Below are 24,876 nucleotides of genomic sequence, written 5' to 3'. Positions count from 1 at the left end.
AACGGTTATGGCCGTCCAACAAGGCGCGCCAGTCGCTCCTTCGCTCCGCCAACCGGCGCCAATTGGTCACACCAAGGGAGTTTAAATCGTTTTCCACCTGGTCCTTCCAACGGAGTGGGGGCCGCCCTCTACCTCTGCTTCCATAGGCGGAGCATCATCATTCATTCGCATAACATGGCCTAGCCAGCGCAGACGCTGCGTTTTAATTCGCTGGACTATGTTGATGTCTGCGTATAGCTCGTACAGCTCATCATTAAATCTTCTTCGGTACTCGCCATCGCCAACGCGTAGAGGTCCATAAATCTTTCGAAGAACTTTTGTCTCGAACACTCCCAAAGCCGCTTCATCTGCTGTTGTCATGGTCCATGCTTCTGCCCCATATAGCAGGACGGGTACGATAAGTGACTTGTAGAGTATGATTTTCGTTTGCCGAGAGAGGACTTTACTTTCCAATTGCCTACCTAGTCCAAAGTAGCATTTATTGGCAAGATTGATTCTTCGCTGGATTTCAGTGCTGATGTTGTTGCTAGTGTTGATGCTGGTTCCCAAATAAACGAAGTCTTTTACTATTTGAAATTATGGCTGCCAACAGTAGCGTCGTTGCCAAGGCGCATATGCGCTGACTCTTTGCTCGATGACAGCAGGTACTTCGTTTTGTCCTCATTCACCATCAAACCCATCTTTACCCCTTCGTTTTCCAGTTTGGAGTAAGCAGAACTAACAGCGCGGGTGTTTAGGTCGATGGTATCAATGTCATCAGCATATGCCAGTAATTGCACGCTTTTATAGTTTATTGTTCAGGTGCGGTTAAGTTCTGCAGCTAGTATAATTTTCTCCAGCATCAAATTAAAGAAATCGCACGATAGGGGGTCACCCTGTCTGAAACCTCGTTTAGTTTCGAACGGCTCGGAGAGGTCCTTCCCAATTCTGACTAAGCTGATGGTGTTGCTCAACGTCGTTTTGCACAGCCGTATAAGTTTAGCGGGGAAACCAAATTCAGACATAGCGGCATATAGGCAGCTCCTATTCGTGCTGTCGAAGGCGGCTTTAAAGTCGACGAAGAGGTGATGTGTGTCGATTCTCTTTTCACGGGTTTTTTCCAAGATTTGGCGCATTGTGAAAATCTGGTCGATGGTAGATTTACCAGGTCTGAAGCCGCACTGATAAGGTCCAATCAGCCGGTTCACGGTGGGCTTCAATCTTTCGCACAATACACTTGAAAGGACCTTATATGCGATATTAAGAAAGCTGATTCCACGATAGTTGGTGCATTTTTCAGTATCCCCCTGGGCAAAGAACACTTAGATTCCAACCGTCGGGCATGCTTTCGTCCGCCCATATTTTGCTAAGAAGCTGCTGCATGCGCCTTACCAACTCCTCGCCGCCGAACTTGAATAACTCTGCAGGCAATCCATCAGCGCCCACGGCCTTGTTGTTTTTCAATCTGGTTATTGCTATTCTAACTTCGTCATAATAGGGCGGGGGGACATATATTCCATCATCATCGATTGTGGGATCAGGTTCTTCATCGCGGTGAATTGCTGCCTCCATTTAGGAGAGCAGAGAAGTATTCCCTCCATAATCTAAGCATTCTCTGGACATCAGTTACAAGGTCGCCGTTTTGATTCCTACAGGAATTTGCCCCGGTCTTAAAACCTTCCGTCTGTCGCCGTATTTTTTGGTAGAATTTTCGGGCGTTATTCCTGGTGGCTAGCAGCTCAAGCTCCTCGCACTCACGCCTTTCTGCTTCTGCTTTTTTCGTCCTGAAAAAGCGTCTCGCTTCCCTTTTCAACTCACGATAGCGTTCACACACTCCTCTTGTCGCGCTCGCTTTTAACGTAGCCCTGTAGGCAGCGTCTTTTCTTTCGGTTGCAACGCGGCATTCTTCATCGTACTAGTTGTTTTTTCGTGGCCGCCGGTAACCAATTTTTTCCTCGGCGGCAGTACGAAGTGCTTTGGAGATATGCTCCCACTGCTCCTGTATTCCTTCAGGATGAGTTGTGCTCTCAGAGAGCAGGTGTGAGAGTCGAGTTGCGAAATCATTGGCAGTCTGTTGTGATTGAAGCTTTTCGACGTCTAGCTTTCCTTGTGTTTTTTGTTCCCCGGTTTTAGCAGCGTTGAGGCGGGTGCGTATTTTGGCTGCAACGAGATAATGGTCCGAGTCGATGTTAGGTCCTCGGATCGTGCGCACATCTAAAGCACTGGAGGCATGCCGTCCGTCTATCACAACGTGATCGATCTGATTGCGAGTATTGCGATCAGTAGACAGCCATGTAGCTTCATGTATCTTTTTATGCATGAACCTCGTGCTGGATATGACCATGTTTCGAGCACCGGCAAAGTCAATCAGCCTCAGTCCGTTAGGAGAAGTTTCATTGTGTAGGCTGAACTTTCCGACTGTAGGGCCAAAAACACCTTTGCCCACCCTGGCGTTAAAGTCGCCAAGCACGACTTTTATATCATGACGGGGGCAGCGCTCGTATGTGCGTTCTAATTGTTCATAGAAAGTGTCTTTCACCTCATCGTCTTTCTCCTCTGTCGGCGCATGGGCGCAGATGAATGATATATTAAAAAATTTTGCTTTTATTCGGATAGCGGCGAGACGCTCGTCCACAGGCGTGAGCGCCAGCACTTGGCGACAAAGTATCTCTCCCACCACGAATCAGACGCCGAAACTGCGCTTATTCGTATGGCCACTCCAATATATGTCACAATTTTTGATCTTCTTTCTTCCTTGCTTCGTCCAACGCATTTTTTGGATGGCGGTGATGTCAGATTTTGCTTTGACGAGGACATCAACCAGCCGGGCATCTGCACCAATCCCATTCAGGGAGCGGACGTTCCAGGTGCATGCCCTCAATTCATTGTCCTTCAAACGTTTGCCATGGTCGTCATCAATAAAGAGTGTATTTATCCGAGGCTTGTTGTTATATTTCATTGGAGTATGGTTTTACGTGGCGGGTCCCAAGCCCAGCGCATCGTAAATACTAATATAGGCAAATTTGTATACCAAATTTCAGGAAATCGAATAGGACGTATGTAAATAGGTATGTGGGTATTATTAATTCATGTCTTAATTTCGGCTTCGCATGCATATTTATCAGTTTTGCTAGGTTGATGCGGCTAAATCGAATATCACAATGAAAATTACTTTGAAGCTCTCATCAACAGCTTTCATTTGATATCCATATTACACACACACTCTATGGGTATCCGGGTCCACGTTTGGCCTATATCTCGAGACCCTAGTAACCCAGCGGCATAAAACTGATTCTGTACTAAAGCACACCTCAATAGCTTCAATTTTATACCCATAATGTAAAAACACTGTCTAGGTGTTCACGGGCCCATGTTTTGGCCTATATCTCGAAACCCTAGTCACCCAGGGGTATGAAAATTACCCTCTACTAAAGCGCTCATCAACAGCTTTCATTTGATATCCACATTCTATAAACATATTTTAGGGGTACCCGGGTCCACGCTTTGGCCTATATCTCGAGACCCTGTGCGTCGATCGCAACCAAATCTATGTGAAAACCGCGTGAGGTATACGCAACTTATGTGAAAGTTTGAACAAAATCGACCAGCGCATCTCTTCAAACACTGGCTACAAACTAACACACATTTTAGGCTTTCTTTTTATATATAAGACTACGTCTTGAAAGACCGTAATAAACAAAGCAAAAAAAGAAAAAAATGTCACAAACTAGAACCCCATTGCAAACAACTGCTTCATCTAGCCCCGCCACCAAGAGGATTAAGGGAACATCTCCATAAGAGATATGATGAGATCCGGGACCTACCAACACAGCCGTTTGATCCAGACGAGCATTAGAAGGCATTAAGCCAAATCCATACAGATTCGGTAAACGCTTTGCCAGGACGCGCCCGATGAACCCCGTTATCAATATACACTATCCTACTCTTGCAGAAAAAAAAGCACCCGACCAAGGGAGTCACGTATCACCTGGCCCAACTTCGTTCTGGATACTGTAACAGGATAATTAGGGGCAGAGAGGGGGTAATGGCTGGTGCTCGGCATTGCTTCAATCCATGCTACGTAGATTGTAGTGGTGGGTTGGAGCGTCCGAATTAGATGGAGGCGCGCGAAGGCTTGTGTAGCGTAACCCTTTTAAGGGGTTGTCAGCTCAATTTACAGCTTCTCTGATTGGTAGGTTCGGTGAACCATGGCGAATCCTGTTTCTTTAGCAGACGAAGCTCCGGCCTTGAATTTTCAATGTTAAATCGTTCCCGAAATAGTAGGGTTTGTGCTTGTTATCGAAACGCTCCGGGTCTCTATCCGGCAAAGGACCATCAACGTAGATAGAAGTTACCCAAGTGCCTTTATCGCTACAATAACAACAGTCAACGAGCTCTATGCCGGAACGACAAGAGAATCGGATGAACCAGCTTGGAGCTGCAGAATAAAGAGACTTTGATCAGTTGAAGGGGACAAGTTTGCTTTCAAGAGGCAGAAAGTGGATCTAAAGCTTTACAGCAGATGGACCCTGATAGCAACGTAGGAACTACCCTGAAAGCTGCAAGTGTGTGGGAGGATGTGGTTAGTGCCGATTTGCCAATAACGGATGTGGAAGTAGGAGGAACGCTAAGACTCCGGCTTTCTCGGTGGGGAGCTTATTAGCTTAATGCTCAAGATGACGCAAGAAAAACTAAGTAAACCTCTTCCAGCTTTTGGCGGAGTGGTACAATGATGTAAAGATGATAACACGCTACAATATAGCGAGCTTGCTGTGGATAAAGGAAGTTGTACCAAACCTCCAAAAGTAGGCCCAAACGTGCGGACGGCGGTGATGGATAGAGCCGAAATGTTCACGATACCAAAAGTCAAAGTATTTATGCCATGCGAGATGAGAGTCGGAGAATACGATGCGAGTCAGTACCCGATATTACCAACACAGGATTAGAAAGTACTTAATGTATCTCGACCTACAGGTTAGCAGTATCATTCAAGCAGGTGAAGAATATGTTGTACACGCAGCCTGGGAAAATGTACTGGGGCAGAGGTAAAATGTATCTGCGTCTCAGGAAAAGTACCAAAGATACCAACTCTTAACACGCTAGAAGCAGGCAATGTTGAAAAGCCGATGAGCATATTAATCGGCATCGGTATCGGCAAACTCCCACGTCTTAGCCGATTAGTCGGCATCGGCCTCTGAAAAAAGTCGGAATCGGTCGGTATTTAAATTACACTAAAGCCTTTGTTGTAAACCATATCCATGTATTCCAATTTCAAATCGTAAAATTAATTCCGGTCTTGTCATCTCGTGTGAGCGGACGTGCGGTGTCATCCTCGGCTCAACGTCAATTTTCGGGCTTTTTTGCGTTGAGTGAAAAATTAAAATAGGCCTCAAGGTTGGCTTCGGTGCTCCCCTCGGGCGTTTTGGCGGAGTTAGGAGATGCGATACCGCCCTGACCGGAGTTAGGGTGGTATTCTTGTATTCCTAACAGGAATCAAAAATTTGTTGAAAAAACATGGCGTCCAGCCACATACATAAGGAGAACAATACAAATTTATATAGATGGAAATTCTCGAAGTTTCCTTAAACAAAGAGAATTGAAACTGCAATTATAAAAGTACATTAAAGAATTGGCGTTGGTGTTGGCGTTGTAGCTTTCGAGCTGGCCAATTATTTGGAATCTTATTCGACCTTCATCCGGTATTACTAGTATTATATACTAGGGCTGGGAAAATGCGCATATTCGAATATCCGGATATCCATACGGATATCCGTTCACACGGATAAAATCCGGACGGCATGGATATCCGGTTAATATTTGTTTGTGAAACTATCCGGATTTATGAAGATCCGGTTAATAGCCGTATTTTTGGATATCCAGTTCAAGCAACAAATTGATGTACCATATATGTTTATTTAACATTAATAACAATAAATTCGTGGGGAATTTAAATCAATTAACAGCGTTTTTTCACAATATAAACAAATGGCACTGTTGTTATTTTTACTTGTTTGTAAAATTGTAGCTTTTTAATTTTTGACGTTAATTTAATAATCTACAAACATATTTTGTGAATAATTTTTCCATGTTTGCTTCGTTCAATTCTGATATGCAGATATTCAACTTTTATATTCCAGTATCCGGACATACGGATATCCGGATTTTCCGTTTACGTATCCGGATAGCCGAACAGCGGATATCCGGATTTCCCATTTATGAATCCGGAGATCCGGGATAGCCCGATTTTTTGCTTAGCTATCCGGTTATTCGAATATCCGGTTTATCCAGATAGTTGAAAAATCCGGATGCAGTTCACAGCCTTATTATATACGCGCAATGAAGTAACTTAAATATAAAAAAAAAAGTCGTAAAATTTTCAATGTGCCTGGTAAATTAAAAGTTCATACTTACATTTAACCATAATGCTTCTTGGACTTTTACGTACGCGTCCGGGACTAAATCTTTTATTTTCCTTTTGCACGCCCCCAGCTACAGTTTTCAATAATCCGTGATGATCGAATGTTTTTGATTTTAACAAAACTGTAAAAAGGAATGTTAAGTAAGCAAAATAATGTTTATGAGATCAGAAATTTAATAACCACCATTCTTCATGCGATCCTTGTTTTTTGGCACCCTCGTTATTTGTTCCGATAATATATTACTTACTAAATTCTTTTTACGCAACAAACTACTCATTTCTTTACTTCCCTTTGTAGTTTTTGTAACACTAACATCTGTAGTCGTGCTATATTCATCATCTGTGGTGGCACAAGATAAGACATGCGTTTCATCAAAAGCGGGAAGTTTAAGTGTAGGCTTTTTGAAAACACGTATGCAATCATCAGAGTCGGTATCCTCCACCGTATCTAAACTTAGTGCAAACTCTGGTAATTTCTGACGTTGTCGTTTTGTTGTGCTCGTCGATGCAGGCAAATCGGCTACACTGATTTTATTTGGTCGTTTAGTGCCCATCGCTCCATTCTGTAATGTTGGCATTTCTAAATCTTCATCACTGTATTTTGCATAGTCGTCTTCGCCACCACTGTTATATATGTGACTTTTTATGTATAGTTGCAATTGTTCGTACTTATCTTGTGTTTCGGAATTCAGATCCGGATATATTTCATGTAGAAGTTCACAGGACATAACAAACGCTTTTCGTAATTTATCAGAATTCCGTAAGAACTCTGAGTTTATGCCAGAAAGATGATCATTATTTATTTCTTTTTTAGAACAAATGATTTCCAAATCTTTTCCTTTTTGATATATTTTTAAAATGTCTGCATATTTAGATTCTAAAATTTCTTTTTTTAACTTTTCCAAATCCTTATTTGCATCATGTAGCTTTCTGCGCCAGCGCATATATTCTTCCTCCAATTGCCCGATTTCTTTGTTGTGATTGGACGTGGAAGTGAAATGCTATAAATTAATGAAATAATTAATTTTTAATTTACATTTTATATAAACGCATAACCAAAATAAAGCAGCTCGACTATGGATGGAGGTGGACCTTTACATAAACATATGTACATAAGACATTGCACACTTCCCTCCAGTGGGTTAGGGGGATTAGAATATACCCGCGGTAGGTATTTATATATGTATTTATTTGAAAACTTGTTCCTAGCACAACAACTTTGACAAATTATTTAACAGTGCTAGTCATGAATAGCATGAGCTATAAAAATTGAACATTTATAATAATAATAAATTAGATTAATCAAATTAAATTAAATATAACGGATAATAGTGACATATTTATGTATGTAAATGTAAATCTTAAAACTAAAGCAAAGTAATTAATAAATATTAAAAGACAGCAGTAGTGATGATAACCTTTGGCTGGTTATAGATCGAATAGTATTTAACAAATAAAGAAAGAAGACACAGAGAAAAGAAAAGGACTTAGAAATTAACATTTTAACAACAACAATTTGAGATCCAGTTTAAGAGTCGTTAAAAAATGATGTTAGCTCTTTTTTGAAGTGCAGAGCATTACTTAAGAGTCGAAGACTTGTAGGTAGAGAGTTCCAAAGACGTATTGCAGTAACAAAGAATTGGCGCTCAGAGGTTAGCGTGCGGTATCTAATGCGCTTAAGAAGAAGCACCGGTCTTGATGATTGCAGAAAACTAAGCTTACGATATAGTCAGGTTCCTTCGTGTGTATCAATTTATGGAGGAAGGACAGTGTTTTGACTTTTAAAAGATTTTCGAAAGAAATGTTTAGCAACCTTTCAGCATGTTGTGATACGTGGTCAAGTCTTTTCAACCCATAAACATATCTAGCAATGTTGTTGTAGACAACATTTAGTTTGTTCTTGCACAGATAGTCACAGTTTGAGTAAATCACACAACCATGGAGTAGCGTAGGTATTAAGTACGCTTTAGCCAGAAGTAGTCTTATGTGCAAAGGCGTGAAATACTGTGTTAAGCATAGTGTACGAAGCATTCCATACACTTTCCCAACCGTTCTAAAAATATGGTCTTTCCATGTCAATATTTTGCTAAAAATTACACCCTAAGTTTTTCGCCGTATCTACGTATTCTACAACGGAATTGTCGAACACTACATTCTCTAAATCATAAGTGGGAAAAGACCTTCTATGAATAACAATACATTTTGACTTATTACGGTTTATACATAAGCTATTCATAGTAGCCCATGAAAATATTTGATTCAAATCGTGGTTTAAGTTACTTATGCACAAGCTAGTTTGATCACGAGGACAACACGTAAACAACTGCACATCATCAGCGTAGATATGAACATTACAATACTTAAGGACATCGGGTAAGTCATTGATATACAGAAGAAATAATATGAGGACCCAGGATAGAGCCTTGAGGGACGCCTCTTAAGACGTGTAGGAAGTCAGACTTTTCACCATCTATACATACTGATTGAGTCCTATCGCCAAGATATGATCTTATAAAGGCAACTGCATGACCAGAGAAGTTAAATAAGTTTTCCAGCTGCCTACAGGGCAGAGTGTGGTCTACAGAATCAAAAGCTTTAGAGTGGTCAAGAAGTGTTAAGAAGGCAATGTAGCTTTCATCCACTCGCTAACGAATTTCTTCTGTCACAGATAATAGTGCCGTTGTACAGCTCCGCTTTCACCTGAAACCGGACTGACTGTCTGACAGGAGCTTGTATTCATGTACATATGATACGATTTGCCCATGTAGAATACGTTCAACGACCTTAGAGAGGAAAGGGAGTATGGCTATTGGTCGATACTCATTATTTTGTTTACGGATTGGAATAACTTTTGCAGCTTTCCAGTATATTGGGAAGACACCGGTCGTCAAAATTGAGTTGACCAAGTAAGTAATGTGGGGAAGGATTTTGGGAAGAATGACTTTTAAAAACTTTGAACATATACCATCAAGCCCCATTGCGTTAGACTTCACAGAAAGTATGGCTTGGACAACATCACAATTATCGACACAAACAAACTCGAAAGGGCTAGTGTCAACATTAACACGCACGGAGTAGTTATCAACACACACATTGTCGGCTGAGTTTGGTAGTTTTACAAAAGTATTATTTATTTCGTTGATGTCGACATCAGGGGGATGAGACAGGTCACTTTTGGGCTTACCAATTCCTCTTTGTTTGATTTTGTTCCACTTTTATTTTGTATTCAAAGCAGAACTAAACTTATACTTAAAATAATTTGCCTTGGCCAGCCTTATGGCTTTGTTTGCAGTAAGCCGAGCTGTTTTAAAGCAGCTATGCGCTTCGACTGTTTTGTACCTTTTCCACCGTGAGTTGGCTTGGTTACGTAGCATTGAACAAAAGGCTATTCTTGTATTTAGGTGTTTTTATTTTTAGTGAAACGTGATCATCGAATAACTTATTTATGTTATCCTTCAGAAACTTTGTCTGGTCATCAACCGATGTTAACGTACGAATCAAGCTCCATTAAACCGACTCAACGGACTCAGCAAGAGAATAAGAATCTATACTTCTGTAATCGCGATACGCGAACGAACTTGGCCTACATGATGTTTTGAAGTTGTAGTTTAGGAATATCAGGTCGTGTTTTGAGAAGCAGGAGGCGGATAGTTGCGTGTAGTGAATCATTTTATGAAAATCATTGACAAAAAATAAATCTAATAGAGAAGAGTTAGTATTTGTGAAATGCGTTGGTATGCCTGTCGTAAGAGGCGACTAAAATACCAAATTGATTCAAGGGGTTGCCAGTGCAATATATATGTAGCTGCTCCAACCCAATTGTCAACCTCTGTGAATCCTGTTTCATTAACAGCTGAGGCTCTGGCGACCCCAAGTTCTTCTTGGAACTAGAGGGTAGGGAGGGCGGGATGGCCTAGAAAATTTAATATGGTCATATAAATTGTTCCCGAGTCGGGCTAGTACCCTAATGGTGCTTTGTTACCGGAACGTACCGGATCTATATCCGGCAAAAGACCATCAACATCGATAACAGAAAAACGTTCGGGGTGTGTCTTTATCGACAACAACATTGCACACTCGCGAAAAACTTATTTAATCCCCCATATGCATTAATTAAATTTTTATTTTATCCACAGCCTTTTCACGCTGATTGCTGGAGGTATAATAAATCCAGTATACTTCGGCAGGTACTGAATTGGGAAGCCCAGGCGTAATCATAAATGAAATGTAAAAGAAAATTTCCCTGAAATAGACACACTATTATTCGTGAAGAAAAATAAAAAGGGTTATACCAATTTCACACAGGGGTTAATGAAATAATTAGTAAAGTTTTCTACATTAAAGCCATCATTGAGATCAATCTTCCATACAAAACGCAAATTCCTAATTATCGCATTATTGCTTTATTGAATGAATGCCTAATTTAGTCAAATATCTAGTCGGTTTTACTTGGTGTTTCGGATTTTAATGCCAATGAACCAAAAAACGCATAGTGCAATTATAAATGTGAAGTCTTTCACATAACCTCACTTTTTCGGCAGCTTTATTCGCCAGTATTTCAGAGCTGTAAAAAGATTGAATCAATTGAGTGTACATTCTCTCAGTATTCTTGTAAAAATTGTGTTTTTTGGTTATATATTTTAAATCTACATTCCTGAATGGCTTAAAATACTTTCAACTCAAAGCCAAAGTGTGTGTGTTATTGAATAGTAAAATATAATTCAATATAGAGTGTGAATGTAGGAACCATTCCCAAATTTTATTGAATGTAAAGTTGAAATGAATGCACACTTTTTTCCATTCAGTACTAAATACTTTTTCCCCAAGGTTATTTTTTTGTATACTTTCATTGCCCTCAGATATGTTAAATCAATTTAGGAGTTGGGTGCAAAAAAGGCGCAAAATTGGTCAATAGAATAATATCACCTTCTAATTATTCAAGTAGTTTATTATAAAACTAGAAAGTCTTAAATCATCTTCATGGTATCCAAACATAAGACATATGTACAAGAAATTGTAATTCATAGCAGATTTTGTATACATCGTAATTGGATTGATTTTTCTTTCATTAATCGTGTAAGATCAAAAAATTTGAGGCTCTTTGGGTTGACTGGTTTTCTTTTTAGGTATATCTCGCGGATAACTTGCTTATATCTTGATTATGTAAAGTATTCCAAAAACATGAAGATATAGTCGAATTTTGCTGAAACTTCGTAAAAACAATATATTGCTTGCTTGCTATGTATCATAATGTTACTATATGTCCTACTTATTTTGCTATTCTTATAAAATGGATTTTGTAAATGAACACATTGTACATTGACCAAATCTAGTAAATTGTGGATATTTTTTGTCGATAATATAACAATAAAATAATTTAAAAAAATTTTTAAGTTAAACGGTTTTATTGAAAACAATACTTACATGAAATAATAATAATACGAAAAGCTAGAAAATAATTAGGTAGGTCCTAGGTACTAGTCATCACACTCCTTATCAATCTAGGGCGTTGATCAGACAATTAAATAAAAGCGTTGGGCGCGTGAAATTTCTAAAAATGTGAGGCGTAGCATAACCTGATTAAGGTTCAGTTGGTTTTACTTATGACTATCAATAGAAATATGACGCGTCCAACGCTTTTATTTAATTGTCTGATCAACGCCCTAGATTGATAAGGAGTGTGATAACTAGTACCTAGGACCTACCTAATTATTTTCTAGCTTTTCGTATTATTATTATTTCATGTAAGTATTGTTTTCAATAAAACCGTTTAACTTAAAAATTTTTTTTTATTATTATATTTTCAAGTTTTTAGTCTTTATTTAATTGCCTATTATTTCTCATTCTATTTAGTTCATTTAGTGACTCATTATTACAAGGACTCTTTCCTGACAATTTGTTACAACCTAAGTCCTCAATACATAATCCTTCCAAAGACTTTACTCGACTCTGCGCCACGTATGCTTGTCCCTCCTCCAACTCCAAAATATTTTGATGTCACTTCTACTGGACTGTATGCAATATTTGTTCCAAATATGAGCCAAATTGGGCATCATAGGTCGCTTTTTATTCATGTATGTATTATGTGTTCCAAATATGGACCAAATCAAATCGGACCACAAATACGATTTTTGTGAATATCTGGATCCTTGCGCCACCTAGCGGCGATTTTTTTTGATAGGTCGCTTTCTATTCTTGTATGTATTATGTGTTCCAAGCATGAGCCAAGTCGGACCACAAATACGATTTTTGTGAATATCTCGACCCTTGCGCTACCTAGCGGCAATTTTTTCATAAGTCGCTTTTTATTCTTGCATGTATTATGTGTTCCAAATATGAGCCAAATCGGACCACAAATACGATTTTTGTGAATATCTCGATCCATGCGCCACCTAGCGGCGATTTTTTTTCACAGGTCGATTTCTATTCTTGCATGTATTATGTGTTCCAAATATGAGCCAAATCGGACCACAAATGCGAATTTTGCGAATATCTCGAACCATGCGCTACCTAGCGGCGATTTTTTTCACAGGTCGATTTCTATTCTTGCATGTATTATGTGTTCCAAATATGAGCCAAATCGTCGGGAAGTTACTTAAATTTCAATTACAAGATTCGTTCACAACGGCCGTGCGGCCTGCCTGTCAACTCAAGCTAAATAAAACCGTTTAAAAACAGATACTTCAGTTTAAGTCATTTAAATTTAAATACATCGAAGTACATATGTAGGTCTATCGGCGATTTCGTTGGAACTTCCTAATTCCGAGAATTTCGATAAAATTATGTCTTTTTCTCTCCACCTCGGTCACCTTAACCGTTTTCTTTCCTCTGTGCCACACATAAAATCTTCCATTGGTAGAAACTCTTCAGAGGTTATTAATTTCCCTCCCCACAAAGAGATTGACTGGCTCCATCGAACTACAGTTTTTTTAAGGCTGATAATAATGATTGTCACGTACACGTACATTTGTGGATCCGCCCGTTTGCGCAATCAAGGTGGAATCGCCCCAGCTAGCTGAGTACATGGAGTCGCGGTTCTGACCCTTTTTCCACCTTGATGCAGGGCGGATGTCACAATCATTATGGCGGGATATAAATATAGGACCCGAGTGATTGAGAAGGACCGTTAGTCTATCTGCCTATTTGCACGGCATTGGTAAAATATTGAAGTTGCTGAATTCTATCTTACTTGAGTATACTTGTATTCAAAGTCCATTTTCTTTGCTATCAAAAAAGCTACAACTACCTATAAAGCCTAGGTTAATTGACTGTAATTACAAACTATTGTGTTTAGAAGAATATTTTTCTTAGGAAATAGAGAAAAATAGTAGGTATATTGCTATTACAATTTGCAAACACAAAAACCAGTATAGATACAGTATTTGACCATATACCGCTAAGAAGAATATATGAAGGAACTTAAGACCTTTTTCTTTCTTGAATTGCGTTTTCTTCAATTGTTTAATCACCAATTGAGGACGTTCAAATGTAGGTTAGTACTTTTTCATGCAAGTACCTTTTATATGGCACATTGGCAACACTTATTTGAAACAATGACAATTTTTAAAACAGGGTTGTTGAAATATTTGTAATTTGTTTGTTTTTTTTTTTTTTGTTATTGAATTTTTAGGAAAATTTCAAAAAAAATACATTTCCAGTTAACTTCTTTGTGCTTTATTACCATTACATTACCATTACTATGTACAAACGCACACCAAATTGGCAATTTATACCATTTGGGCAATTTATTACGCAATTTATTATATAAGAAATTGTAATAATAAATTGCCAATTTAAAAAAATTGTGTAATAAATTGTTTCAAACTCAAAATGCAACCTTGTAAAGTGTGTTTATTGAGTTGATTCAAATGTCAGTTACGCATGGCTCGACTATATGGTTGGCTCATCTCATCAGCTGATTTTATTTTTTCCATTTCACTGGAATAGAGATTGTCAAAAGAATATGACAAACTCAAAACGAAACCAAAATATTGAACACATTTTCTTACAACACACAAAAATTTCAATTCAATTCATTCCATTCCATTCGCTTAATACCAACACGCACTTTTGACAGTCTGAACAAAGGTATGTTGTTGCTGTAGAGATGAGCCAACCAGCTATCAAATTACTATTGTGTAAGCTAAATTGAATTGTATGAACACCACTCAATGTAAATCGAAATTGCTCAATTTATTTTTCTGTTTGAACATAGTATTATCACGGTCAATAATTAAATTTTTGTGTTGAAATGGCTTTTGAAGTGGCTTTAATTAAATGCAAACATGTGATATTTGAGCGGGTTTTGGGCATGTACGACATTTTTCATAATTGATTGGTACTAGAAAAGTGTGGGCACACTCAGCAAAGGCATTGAATGCTTATTCTGTGTTGAAAAATGTTTTTGTTTCATTCAATTACTTCATTATTTCTTCGAATGAGTTCAGGAGTGCAATCTTTTATTCCACTACTGAATGCAGAATGGGTTAACTTTTAAACCACATTCCTTAGCAAGGAATGAATGAATGAAGAGATCTTAAATCAATGATTTAAAATTTCAAATGATTGCACAGTTTTACAGCTCTGCAGTATTTACGTGTATTACAAACGTATTTAATTTTGATTGCTTCCTTTTTCGTAAAAATTTCCTCAAATAAATTAGTTTTCTGCAAAACTGTTTGATGTGTAGTGTAATTGCAGGCGTATTGTGAAACCGTTGAGACAAAGGAATCATTTTGTATGTTTGTTAACAAAAAAATCTCTCTCAGTTTGGTTGGATTGTGTTGTTGTTGTTGGTTCGTCCCATCCAATAGGTGCGACTATTTGTTATCAATTTCCACTTACGGAAGTTCGAGGAAACTTGCAGTTTTACAGGGTTGGACCAGAGAGATAGGGCGTTAGAGGCGTTGTGGATACACTTAGCCATTCGTTATATGTATCTACTTTTTTTTTGCAAAAATTAGGTTTGTCGTGCAGAATATCTATAATATAAAAATAAGTCGCTGAATTGTGAAATAAGCACTAATCTCCAGAACGGTTGGACCGATTTCGCTAATTCTTGTTTTTAGAATATTCCTTGAGGTACGAGGATTGTTCTTACGAAGAGAAAAATTCTAAAAATTGCCTAAAAAAGTATAAAGACTCCACTTTTGTAGTAAAAAATCATAAAATTTTTGTTTACACAGCTATAAATTCAAAACGCATGGGTCGATTGGAATATTTCTTCTTTCCATTAAAACTTTGAAATATTTACCTTCGTTCTGCATAAAAAAAATACTTGATTCTTTTCTTATATCAGTAAAATTGTTTAAACAAAAGTAACATTTTTACCAAAAAATGTAGTGCATGTGGTTGTTCAATGCAGGCATGCTTAACCAACGAAACGATATCATTTCGTTACGATAATCAACGTTAATAAACGAAACGAAGTCATTTCGTTTCGTTTATTAACGTTAAGATCGTCAAATTAACGAAATGATTTCGTTTCGTTTTCTGCCATATCAAAACGAAATCAAATCGTTTATGTTGATTATTAATTTCAAACTATGCTGGCAAAGCTGATTGATGGCGGAGTCATTAAAGGTGAAAGCATTATCCAAGCTGATTGCAACTTTTCTCATGAATTTTGACAGTACGAACATTTCTCAGAGTATTTTTGACATTACCACCAACGAATTACACAAACAAATTACATAGAGTTTGTGTGTGTATGTGCGCTCGTTGTTGCCACCTTACGGCTTCACCATGGCTATAGCATTGCCAGCACAATTCAAACATAAAGTATCACGTTTTCGTTAACGTTTTTAACGTTAACGAAAGCTTTTCGTTTCGGTTAAAAACGAGATACAATTTATCTTGATAATTTCTTTATCGATAATATTTCGAAGTGTTTCAACGGAAACGGTGGAAATTTTTTGATAAACGATTAGCTTAACGTTAAGGTGCATCCCTGGTTCAATGTCAAATATGCGCGCAAATTGCTATTGAGTGAGGCATGATGCGACACATATGTACATACATAGCATTCGCTGCGTTATTTAACTTCGGGCGTAGGTTTATAGGTATGTATGGATGTACGTATGTATTTTCATTTCATATCAGCTTGACATATGTATGTATGACTGGGTCGATTTATTAACCTATATCGCGTCATCGATTTTTCGATAGGATTTGGGCTCAGGAAAAAAAGTTCCACTACACATACCCAAAAAAATAATTTTTGAGCCTGCAAAATTTCAACGATCTTTGCATTTTTTTTCATTTTCAAGGCTCCAAATCATTTTTTATGTATTTTTTTCTTGTCAATTGACAAATGCAAAATTGGCAAATGCAGTTTTAAAAAAAAAATTATTTTATGGAGATTTAGAAGAATTTTGGTCTAAACATCGATTTTCTTTTGCAGGCTCGAAAATTATTTTTTTGGGTATGCGTAGTGGAACTTTTTTCCTGAGCCCAAATCCTATCGAAAAACCGATGGCGCGATATAGGTTAACTTTCGTCCATACAAATCGACCCAGGTTAATGTACATATTTATGCGTGTTGCCAGGTTAATGCAACATAAATGGTTAAGATGCTTACATCTATTGAAAAATACTCTTTCGTTACAAATTATATAGTGTGGTCTTTTCTGAAATAAATTGTTGCCTAAGTAAATGGTAAAGCCTTAATAGAGTTACTCCTACCACAGAAAATTTTCAACATTTATAGTGCATACAAAGAACATTTCAACTCACCATCTTCACTCATATTAACAGAGTATATGTGGAACTTAAGCGCGAATTGAGAGTTGCACTGCCACACCGCCATTTTATACAGGGTAAAAACCCCGTAAAGGCGTTGCCTGCTTTTTAGAATAAAATAACAACCCTTGCGCGGCGTACAAAAAGCGTAACACTTTAGCCAGAAAAGAAAACGCTAATAAACAACAGTTCTATTTTTTGGTATATTTGTATGTAAACGCTAATGTCTGTGCACTAAGAAGACTTAATTCTCCAATATAGTTTTTATGTTAATTTGTATGCTGATCGTAAAGACAAAACGACTGACTATTAAATTTTTTTATTTTTTCATGGCAGCCCTAAATGTGCTTTTTTCACGAATTTTCTTATTAAAATTTGTTCGTAATTTGTGTAAGCTGTGTTAGTAGCGAATTAATTTTATCATAACAAAAGTGTTATTTTTTAAACAAAAATAAATATGTATGTAGCCCGAACGAAATGATTACAAGTGATCAATATTTTTCATAGGTTAAGTTTAAATTATCGCGTACATTTATCAAAATAGTTGCAAAGGTGTTCAGTGAGCTTTTCTGCAAGGAAAGAAAATAAAGGGAAGCAAAGAAGAGGAAAGGTAAGAAAGAAAAAAAAACTGAGAAAGGGATATACAGATAGAGATAGATGGAGCGGAGGTGTAAGGACAGGGAGATAGAGAGAAAAGAAGAGTGGGAAAAGCGGAGGGGGAGAAAGTGGCCCAGAAAGAGAGAAAGGCAGAGAGAGGAGTGAATAAAATGATAGAGAAAATGTGGAGAAAGGGGGAAGGAGAGTAAGAATAAAAACTTCCTAAAAGTTATGCAGATACGAGTAGATCAAAGTTTGCCGGGTCTGTTAGTCCATAATATAAAAATTAACGGTTGGACCGAATTCGCTATTCCTTTTTTTTAGGATATTCCTTGAAGTACGAGGATGATTATTACGGAGAGAAAAATTCTTTCCAAGAAGTGGACCAGAGACTGATCCATTCGGATGACTTCTATTCACAGTTCGATTTACCTGAAATTTAGTATATAGTGTAACGAATTTACTGCAATTCCTCTTATTTGCAACCTTCTGCTAACGTTCGATTCACTACACTATTGAATAAATAACTCCACTATTCAATGATGCAAAATGGCCTTTATTAAAGTACTTCAGAATAACACTACTATTGCTCGCCAGATAGCGTCTTAAATTAAACTGATTGTCGTGCCTCTACTGTTGCTGCCTTTTATACTCTTCGATTTCCTCGTTCCACACTTCTAGGCGCTTCTATTTCCAGAACTTACTAGTTAGTTATCAGCTATAAATTTACTCAGCTGTAACTACAGATGCACGATTTTATAGCTTCTCTCATTGCATACTTTCGGTAGTATCTCAGATGTATGCATGTGGTTGTGCGTTACTTCTCCGCTGCGTTTACGTACATACGTGTAGACATAATGATTAATTCGTTTATGTAGATACAAGTGACTGTCTGATTTATTGTTGTTGTGACTTCATTTACTTAGCTTCAGACTAGTGATGTGAGTATCACTTAGTGTCACTAATATTCGTCACACTGCCCTCCACCTAAATCTCTCGATCTAAACGCCGCTAGCATCTCCAAATGTACCACGCTTCTATTTCGTGGTTTCCCAATGGTTTGTATGCGGTAGATCACTGATCTTCTTCACAACTTTGTACGGGCCTTCCCAAGTGCACAGAAATTTGGATGGAACACCTTTCCGCCGGTGAGGGTTGTATAACAGTACCAAATCTCCCGCCAAGAAACCTTCCGAATTATTGTTCTCATCGTACCTGCGTTTCATCTTACTACTCATTATCCTGGATCGTTCCCTCGCACTTAGTTGTTTGGCCAATGAACTACTTCGCACACCTTGCGCTTGACGGATTCGCTTCGCATAATCAGTATAGTTCCCACGTTTCACAACAGTGGTGCGCCCTGGCTTGAAACTACCCTCACATTCCTTCTGGAAAATTCTTTCCTTCGTTTTCGTGCGTCCCTTTGGTTTTGTCAATGCCAGTGTTTCTCTCGCAGGTACTTTTGATTTCGCCTTATTTGGCCCATTCGATCCATCAACCTTTACCGTTGACTTTCGTGGTCTTTGTCGAGTTTTCTCCACCAGTACTCGATTACTGCTGAACCCTTTCTCCAAACTAAAGTTTAGTGGTACATCCTGGTTCTCATAACGCATAACCCTTCTCTACATATCAACTAAGAAGTCCACTCCCAATATGACTTCATCAACAATCTCCACCACAATGAATTTGTGTAGAACCATGACCTTCCCAATTAAGACTTCACATATCACTTCTCCCTGGACTTGGTTATACTCGCCTGTAACCGTACGCAACCTTGCTCCAGGTAACGGTTTTACTTTCCTGTTGACCAAGTCAGATCGGATTAAGGAATAAGATGCGCCCGTATCTACAGTCAGTACACGCTCCTTGCCATTCACATTTCCTTTGACGGTAAGACTGCTCGATTTTCTACCAATTTGCGACACAGATATCACAGGACATTCAATAGCTGGAGCTAGCTCTACATCTCTACATCTTACTCGCTCTTTTTCATACCTTCCAGCTTTGTTAAGACCACCTATGCTGTTGAAACCACTAGGATCAAGATCGCAATGACGTGCAATGTGGCCGGGCTTCCCGCATTTGAAGCATTTGATAACTCTTTCACCCCGCTTTTGCGATCCTTTCAGCGCCTCCAATATTGTGTTCACCGAGTCTGGCCTTTCCACCTCCACACGGCGTGCTTTGAACGCTGGCTTCCACAGACGCGATGCTGTTTCCTGAATCAGAGCATGTGATACCGTTTCTGTGAATGTAGGTTTTGGGTTTGCCTATGTTGCTCGCTTCTTTCGATATCCCGTATTCCATTAATAAAGCTCTGGATTTTTACCCTTTCGGTATATTCCACGGGTGCGTCCGCATTCGCTAAATGTGCCAGCCTTTCAACATTCAACGCAAATTCTTGCAATGTTTCACCAGGCCTCTGGAAGCGGTTCAGTAACTCCATTTGGTATATCTGTCTCCTATGCTCGGTTCCGTATCATCTCTCGACAGCGGCCATTAATGATTCATAACTGTTCCGTTCGTACTCTGGAATCGTCTGTAAGATTTCCGCTGCAGGCCCTTTCAATGGCACGAACAGTGTACTAACTTTATCTTCCGCACTCCAGTTGTTCACTGCTGCGGTCTTCTCAAACTGTAGCTTAAAGACCTGAAAAGGAACAGAACCGTCAAAGGATGGTGTCTTTACCTTTGGATAACTCGCTGAAACTGTTGGGCGATTTATTTGCAACTCCTGTATACAACCTCTCAAAGCTTTTATATCGGCATCCATTTTGTCCTCGATCTGTACAATTTTTGTATTCTGTGCTTCTAACTGCGAAGACATTTGTGCCACCTGCAATGATAAGCGCTCCTCTTGTGCTTCCATCTTGGATGTAATCTGTGTCGACATTTCTGAAATACGCGTTTCTTCTGCTTTCAACTGCTCAGCCAACTGAGATGTCATATATGTCTTCTGTTCTTCAAGTTGAGTTTCCATTTTAGATGCTATACGGTTCTCCTGCGATTCCAGTTGCGATACCATATACGTCTTCTGTTCTTCCAGTTGTGATGCCATACATGTCTTCTGTTCTTCCAGTTGAGATGACATTTGCGACGACATTGATGCTACTGTCGATGTTTGTGCAGATATTGCAGCTAATATCATGTTCAAGTCTGTGCTGGTAACTGTCTGCGATGTTTCGTTTTTCTCTTCAATTTTTGTTGTTGTCTCCTCCTCATCAGGATGAAAGACATCATCGTCCACATTAATTCCTTCCGACTCCATAGCGCCTCGTAGACGTGCTTGGAGTTCGATCTTATTGCCGGTTGTATTCAATCCACGGCTCTCCAACTCCTTCTTCAGTTGCTGGATCCTCAATTCACTCAACTTTGCCATGTCCAAGTTGTATTCGCAATTTTCGGAATTTATTCAACAATTCCTCTTCTGACACCAATTGTAACGAATTTACTGCAATTCCTCTTATTTGCAGCCTTCTGCTAACGTTCGAATCACTAAACTGTTGAATAAATAAGTCCACTATTCAATAATGCAAAATGAGATTTATTAAAGTACTTCAGAATAACACTACTATTGCTCGCCAGATAGCGTCTTAAATCAAACTGCTTGTCGTGCCTCTACTGTTGCTGCTTTTTATACTCTTCGATTTCCTCGTTCCATACTTCTAGGCGCTTCTATTTCCAGAACTTACTAGTTAGTTATCAGCTATAAATTTACTCAGCTGTAACTACAGATGCACGATTTTATAGCTTCTCTCATTGCATACTTTCGGGAGTATCTCAGATATATGGGCAAATCCCAAAAACTTTTACTTTTTTGGATACTCAGGTTTTACACATGGGTAAAAAACTTAAGGCCAGAAAAAAGTACAAGGACATTAAGTTCGACTTTTTGACTATCCGATCTGATGATTTTAAAAATCAGGAAAGTTGATAGTAAGTTTTTGCAGAACTTCGAAACGTAAAAAACATCGATTTTTACACTTTTTCAAGGCGATACCCTTGATTTTTTTTTGAATTTTTTCGATAAAATTTTGAGGCATCGCTGAAACGCTATGGAATTTAAACTGAATGTTGTTTTTGAGACGGAGATTCTAAAAGTATGAGCAAAATTAATGTGCCCCTCCAATACTCAAAACTATCATCAATCAAAATAGCGATACTTATTTTTTGTCATTTTCAATATTGACAGTTTTTTGCTTATAGCTTTTTGAGGCAACTGAGTATTGAAATTTGGATTAGGCACGATAATAGGCTATCAGGGACTAAAAATACCTGGGGATGCAAATTCGATGTGCCCCTTTCAGTTTTGAAGGTAGAGGCAGAAAAGTGGAAGCACTTGGTTGCGTAAATTTTTTTCAGGAGCATGTTTTTTTGTGGGCACAGCTACAATTTTACTTGTATCACTCCATACCCGTTTGTTAATTTTTTCTCTACACCACAGTGGTATACCAACAATTGCCTCATCTTGGAATATTCACGCAAGGAAAGTTATTGATGTTTGTACATGGGGCAAATATACGGAATTTCCGACAAAAATTGGCAATCGTCAAAAAGTGTAGACAAATTTTTTTTTTTTCTTTTAAACCAGTTTTATTTAAAAGTAAATGAAAAGAAACACAAATTTGGTACAAAAATTAAAAAAAAAAAAAATTCTACACTTTTTGACGATTGCCAATTTTTGGTGAAAATTTCGTAAATTTGCCCCATGTACAAACATCAATAACTTTCCTTGCGTGAATATTCCAAGATGAGGCAATTGTTGGTATACCACTGTGGTGTAGAGAAAAAATTAACAAACGAGTATGAAATATTTGACGGTTACCCGGTTTCATATTTTTGCCGATATCTCTAAAACCGGGTTTCGGGTATCAACAAAATTTTACCTAAATATACCCCACATAGATATGTACATCCTGATAAAATTTCAACAGAATCGGTTAAGAAGTGCTTAAATAAGTAAAAAAAATTAAGGTTTTCCAGGTTTATATTTTTATCAATATCTCCAAAGCCGGATCTCGGGTATTAAAACTTTTTTACCTGAACATACTTCGTTCATATATCTATATGTTTTTAAAGTTTCAAAAGAATCGGTAGGAAGGTGTTAAAATAAATGTGTTGCAAACTTTGCAGTAAAAAATATTTGGCGGTTATTCGGTTTATATTTTTACCGATATCTACAAAACCGGGTCTCGTTTATCAAAAAAAATTTACATAGCTAACAGCTGCATATATCTCCACATTTTGTTAAAATTTCGATATAATCCGTACAGAAGTGTTGAAATAAATGTATATTTAACATTGCGACCTCAATTTCAACATTGCTACAACAACACCAACAACCTCAATTTATATATATTTTGCTCGATCTTTTGACTATATCTTTTTGAGGCATTATATAAGACGAGTAACGGTGATGCACTATAGCTCCAATTTACCCCTCAATGTTCCTAACAAAACGATATTTGCGTGATACCATGTTTCAAAAAAAAATTGTTTTCTCCAAAAAACCAAAGTTTGGCGGATTTCCCCATATCCATGTGGTTGTGCGTTGCTTCTCCGCTGCGTGTACGTACATATGTGTAGACATACAGACAAATTCTAAATATTCTCACGGAATTTTTTTCTCGCGGATTTTTTTATTCCCGCGCAAAAATTCCTCTAATTCTTTTCTCCTAGGGAGAAGAATAATTGGGGAATTTCGAATTTTCGAAGTCAGCTGTTTTGTCACTTGAAATTTCGTTGCGCATTTCTTATTTTGTTTAAAAAATTGAAGTTTAATTATTGTTGCCAATTTGTTTGAAATTAAGAAATAAGGTATAAACAATGCACATTATTGCATTTCATGTCGTATTCACTGGAATAAGTAATGAATTGGTACCACAGCAACATCAACAGAGGAGCATAAGAAGAAGAAGACGGCGGGATAAGACAAATCCGCCGGAGTTGCATGCATTCATTCTGCAAAGCAATTTTCTGGCGGCCAAGTCGAGTTGAGTTCGCCTTTCGCCATATGCCAAAATCTATTTAAGCCTTCTTAAAAAATCCTTGCGCAATTTCTGGATGGCTGCATCAAATATGCGAAGAGCTTTTCCGTTGCTTATAGATACTTTTCGACTTAAAATAAAGAATATTGTGGTTGTTGTTGTATTAATAGTGAGAAAATTGTGGTAGAATGTAAATGCATATTTTAGAGCAAATTTGTACAAATAAGTGTTATTTCTTAAAAGAACCAATTTCCTTTAACTATTTTGATGCATTCCCTTTAATTTAACTAGTGAAAAAACTCATGAAATGGCAAAGAAATCTCCCTCTCCCTTTCATAATACCTACTTATCTCCCATAACCGGTTTCCTCTTTTTCGAACATTGTTCAGAATAGGAGGAAAGGGAGAAGAGAAAAAACTCACAAGGAACTTTTATTTAGAATACGAGGAATGGAGAAGGGAAAAAACTCGCGCGGAATTTTCGTTTAGAATCGGGCTGATAATATTTGATTCGCTTATGTAGATACAAGTGACTGTCTGCTTTATTGTTGTTGTGACTTCATTTACTTAGCATCAGACTAGTGATGTGAGTATCACTTAGTGTCACTAATATTCGTCACAATAGGTAGACCTTTGCCTAGATTAGTATTTACGAAACCTTTTTCGGAAAGTGGAGCGGGGATTCGTTCGATTTGCCTGAAATTTCGTATATAGGTAGCCCTTTGCCTAGACTCGTATTCACGACACTTCGGGCCAGGGACCGATATATTCGAAGAAGTTCGGTTCATAGTTCGATTTGCTTGAAATTTGGTATATAGGTAGCCCTTTGCCTAGATTAGTAATTATGATTCTTTTTTTTCGGAAAGTGGACCAGGGACCGATCTATTCAAAGAAATTCTCTTAATCGTTTAATTTGCCTAAAATTTGGTATATTGGTAGACCTTTGTCTAGATTAGTATTTACGAAACTTTTTTCGAGGAAATGGGCCAGGGACCGACTGGGAGTGGGATTGGGATTGGAATTAGAACTGTAACTAGGACTGGAACTGGGATTGTGACTCGGACTGAACTGAAACTGGGATTGTGACTGGTATTAGAACTGGGTAGGGGTTAGGTAAGAGGTAAAAACTTCTTAAGAGATATGCAGATAGGCCAAG

The 24,876-nt window shown here is 38.1% G+C and overlaps 1 protein-coding gene across 2 annotated transcripts in view; it reads right to left on the bottom strand.

Moving 5' to 3' along the window:
- Klp67A (Kinesin-like protein at 67A) overlaps positions 1-24,876 on the bottom strand; it is a 62,697-nt gene that overhangs the window by 2,804 nt on the left and 35,017 nt on the right. Inside the window, exons 4-5 of one of the 2 annotated variants that reach the window (XM_067789124.1) lie at positions 6,579-7,398; positions 6,391-6,519 (exon numbers count right to left, since the gene is read on the bottom strand). In XM_067789124.1, the coding sequence (XP_067645225.1) occupies positions 6,391-6,519; positions 6,579-7,398 (949 nt within the window). The remainder of the gene's footprint in view (positions 1-6,390; positions 6,520-6,578; positions 7,399-24,876) is intronic. The other variant, XM_067789125.1, reaches the window with a different exon arrangement.

The sequence above is a fragment of the Eurosta solidaginis genome, chromosome 5, assembly GCF_040869045.1.
Source record: "Eurosta solidaginis isolate ZX-2024a chromosome 5, ASM4086904v1, whole genome shotgun sequence".
In the NCBI taxonomy this organism is placed as follows: Eukaryota; Metazoa; Arthropoda; class Insecta; order Diptera; family Tephritidae; genus Eurosta; species Eurosta solidaginis.
This window is presented reverse-complemented; position numbering and strand designations above follow the sequence as displayed.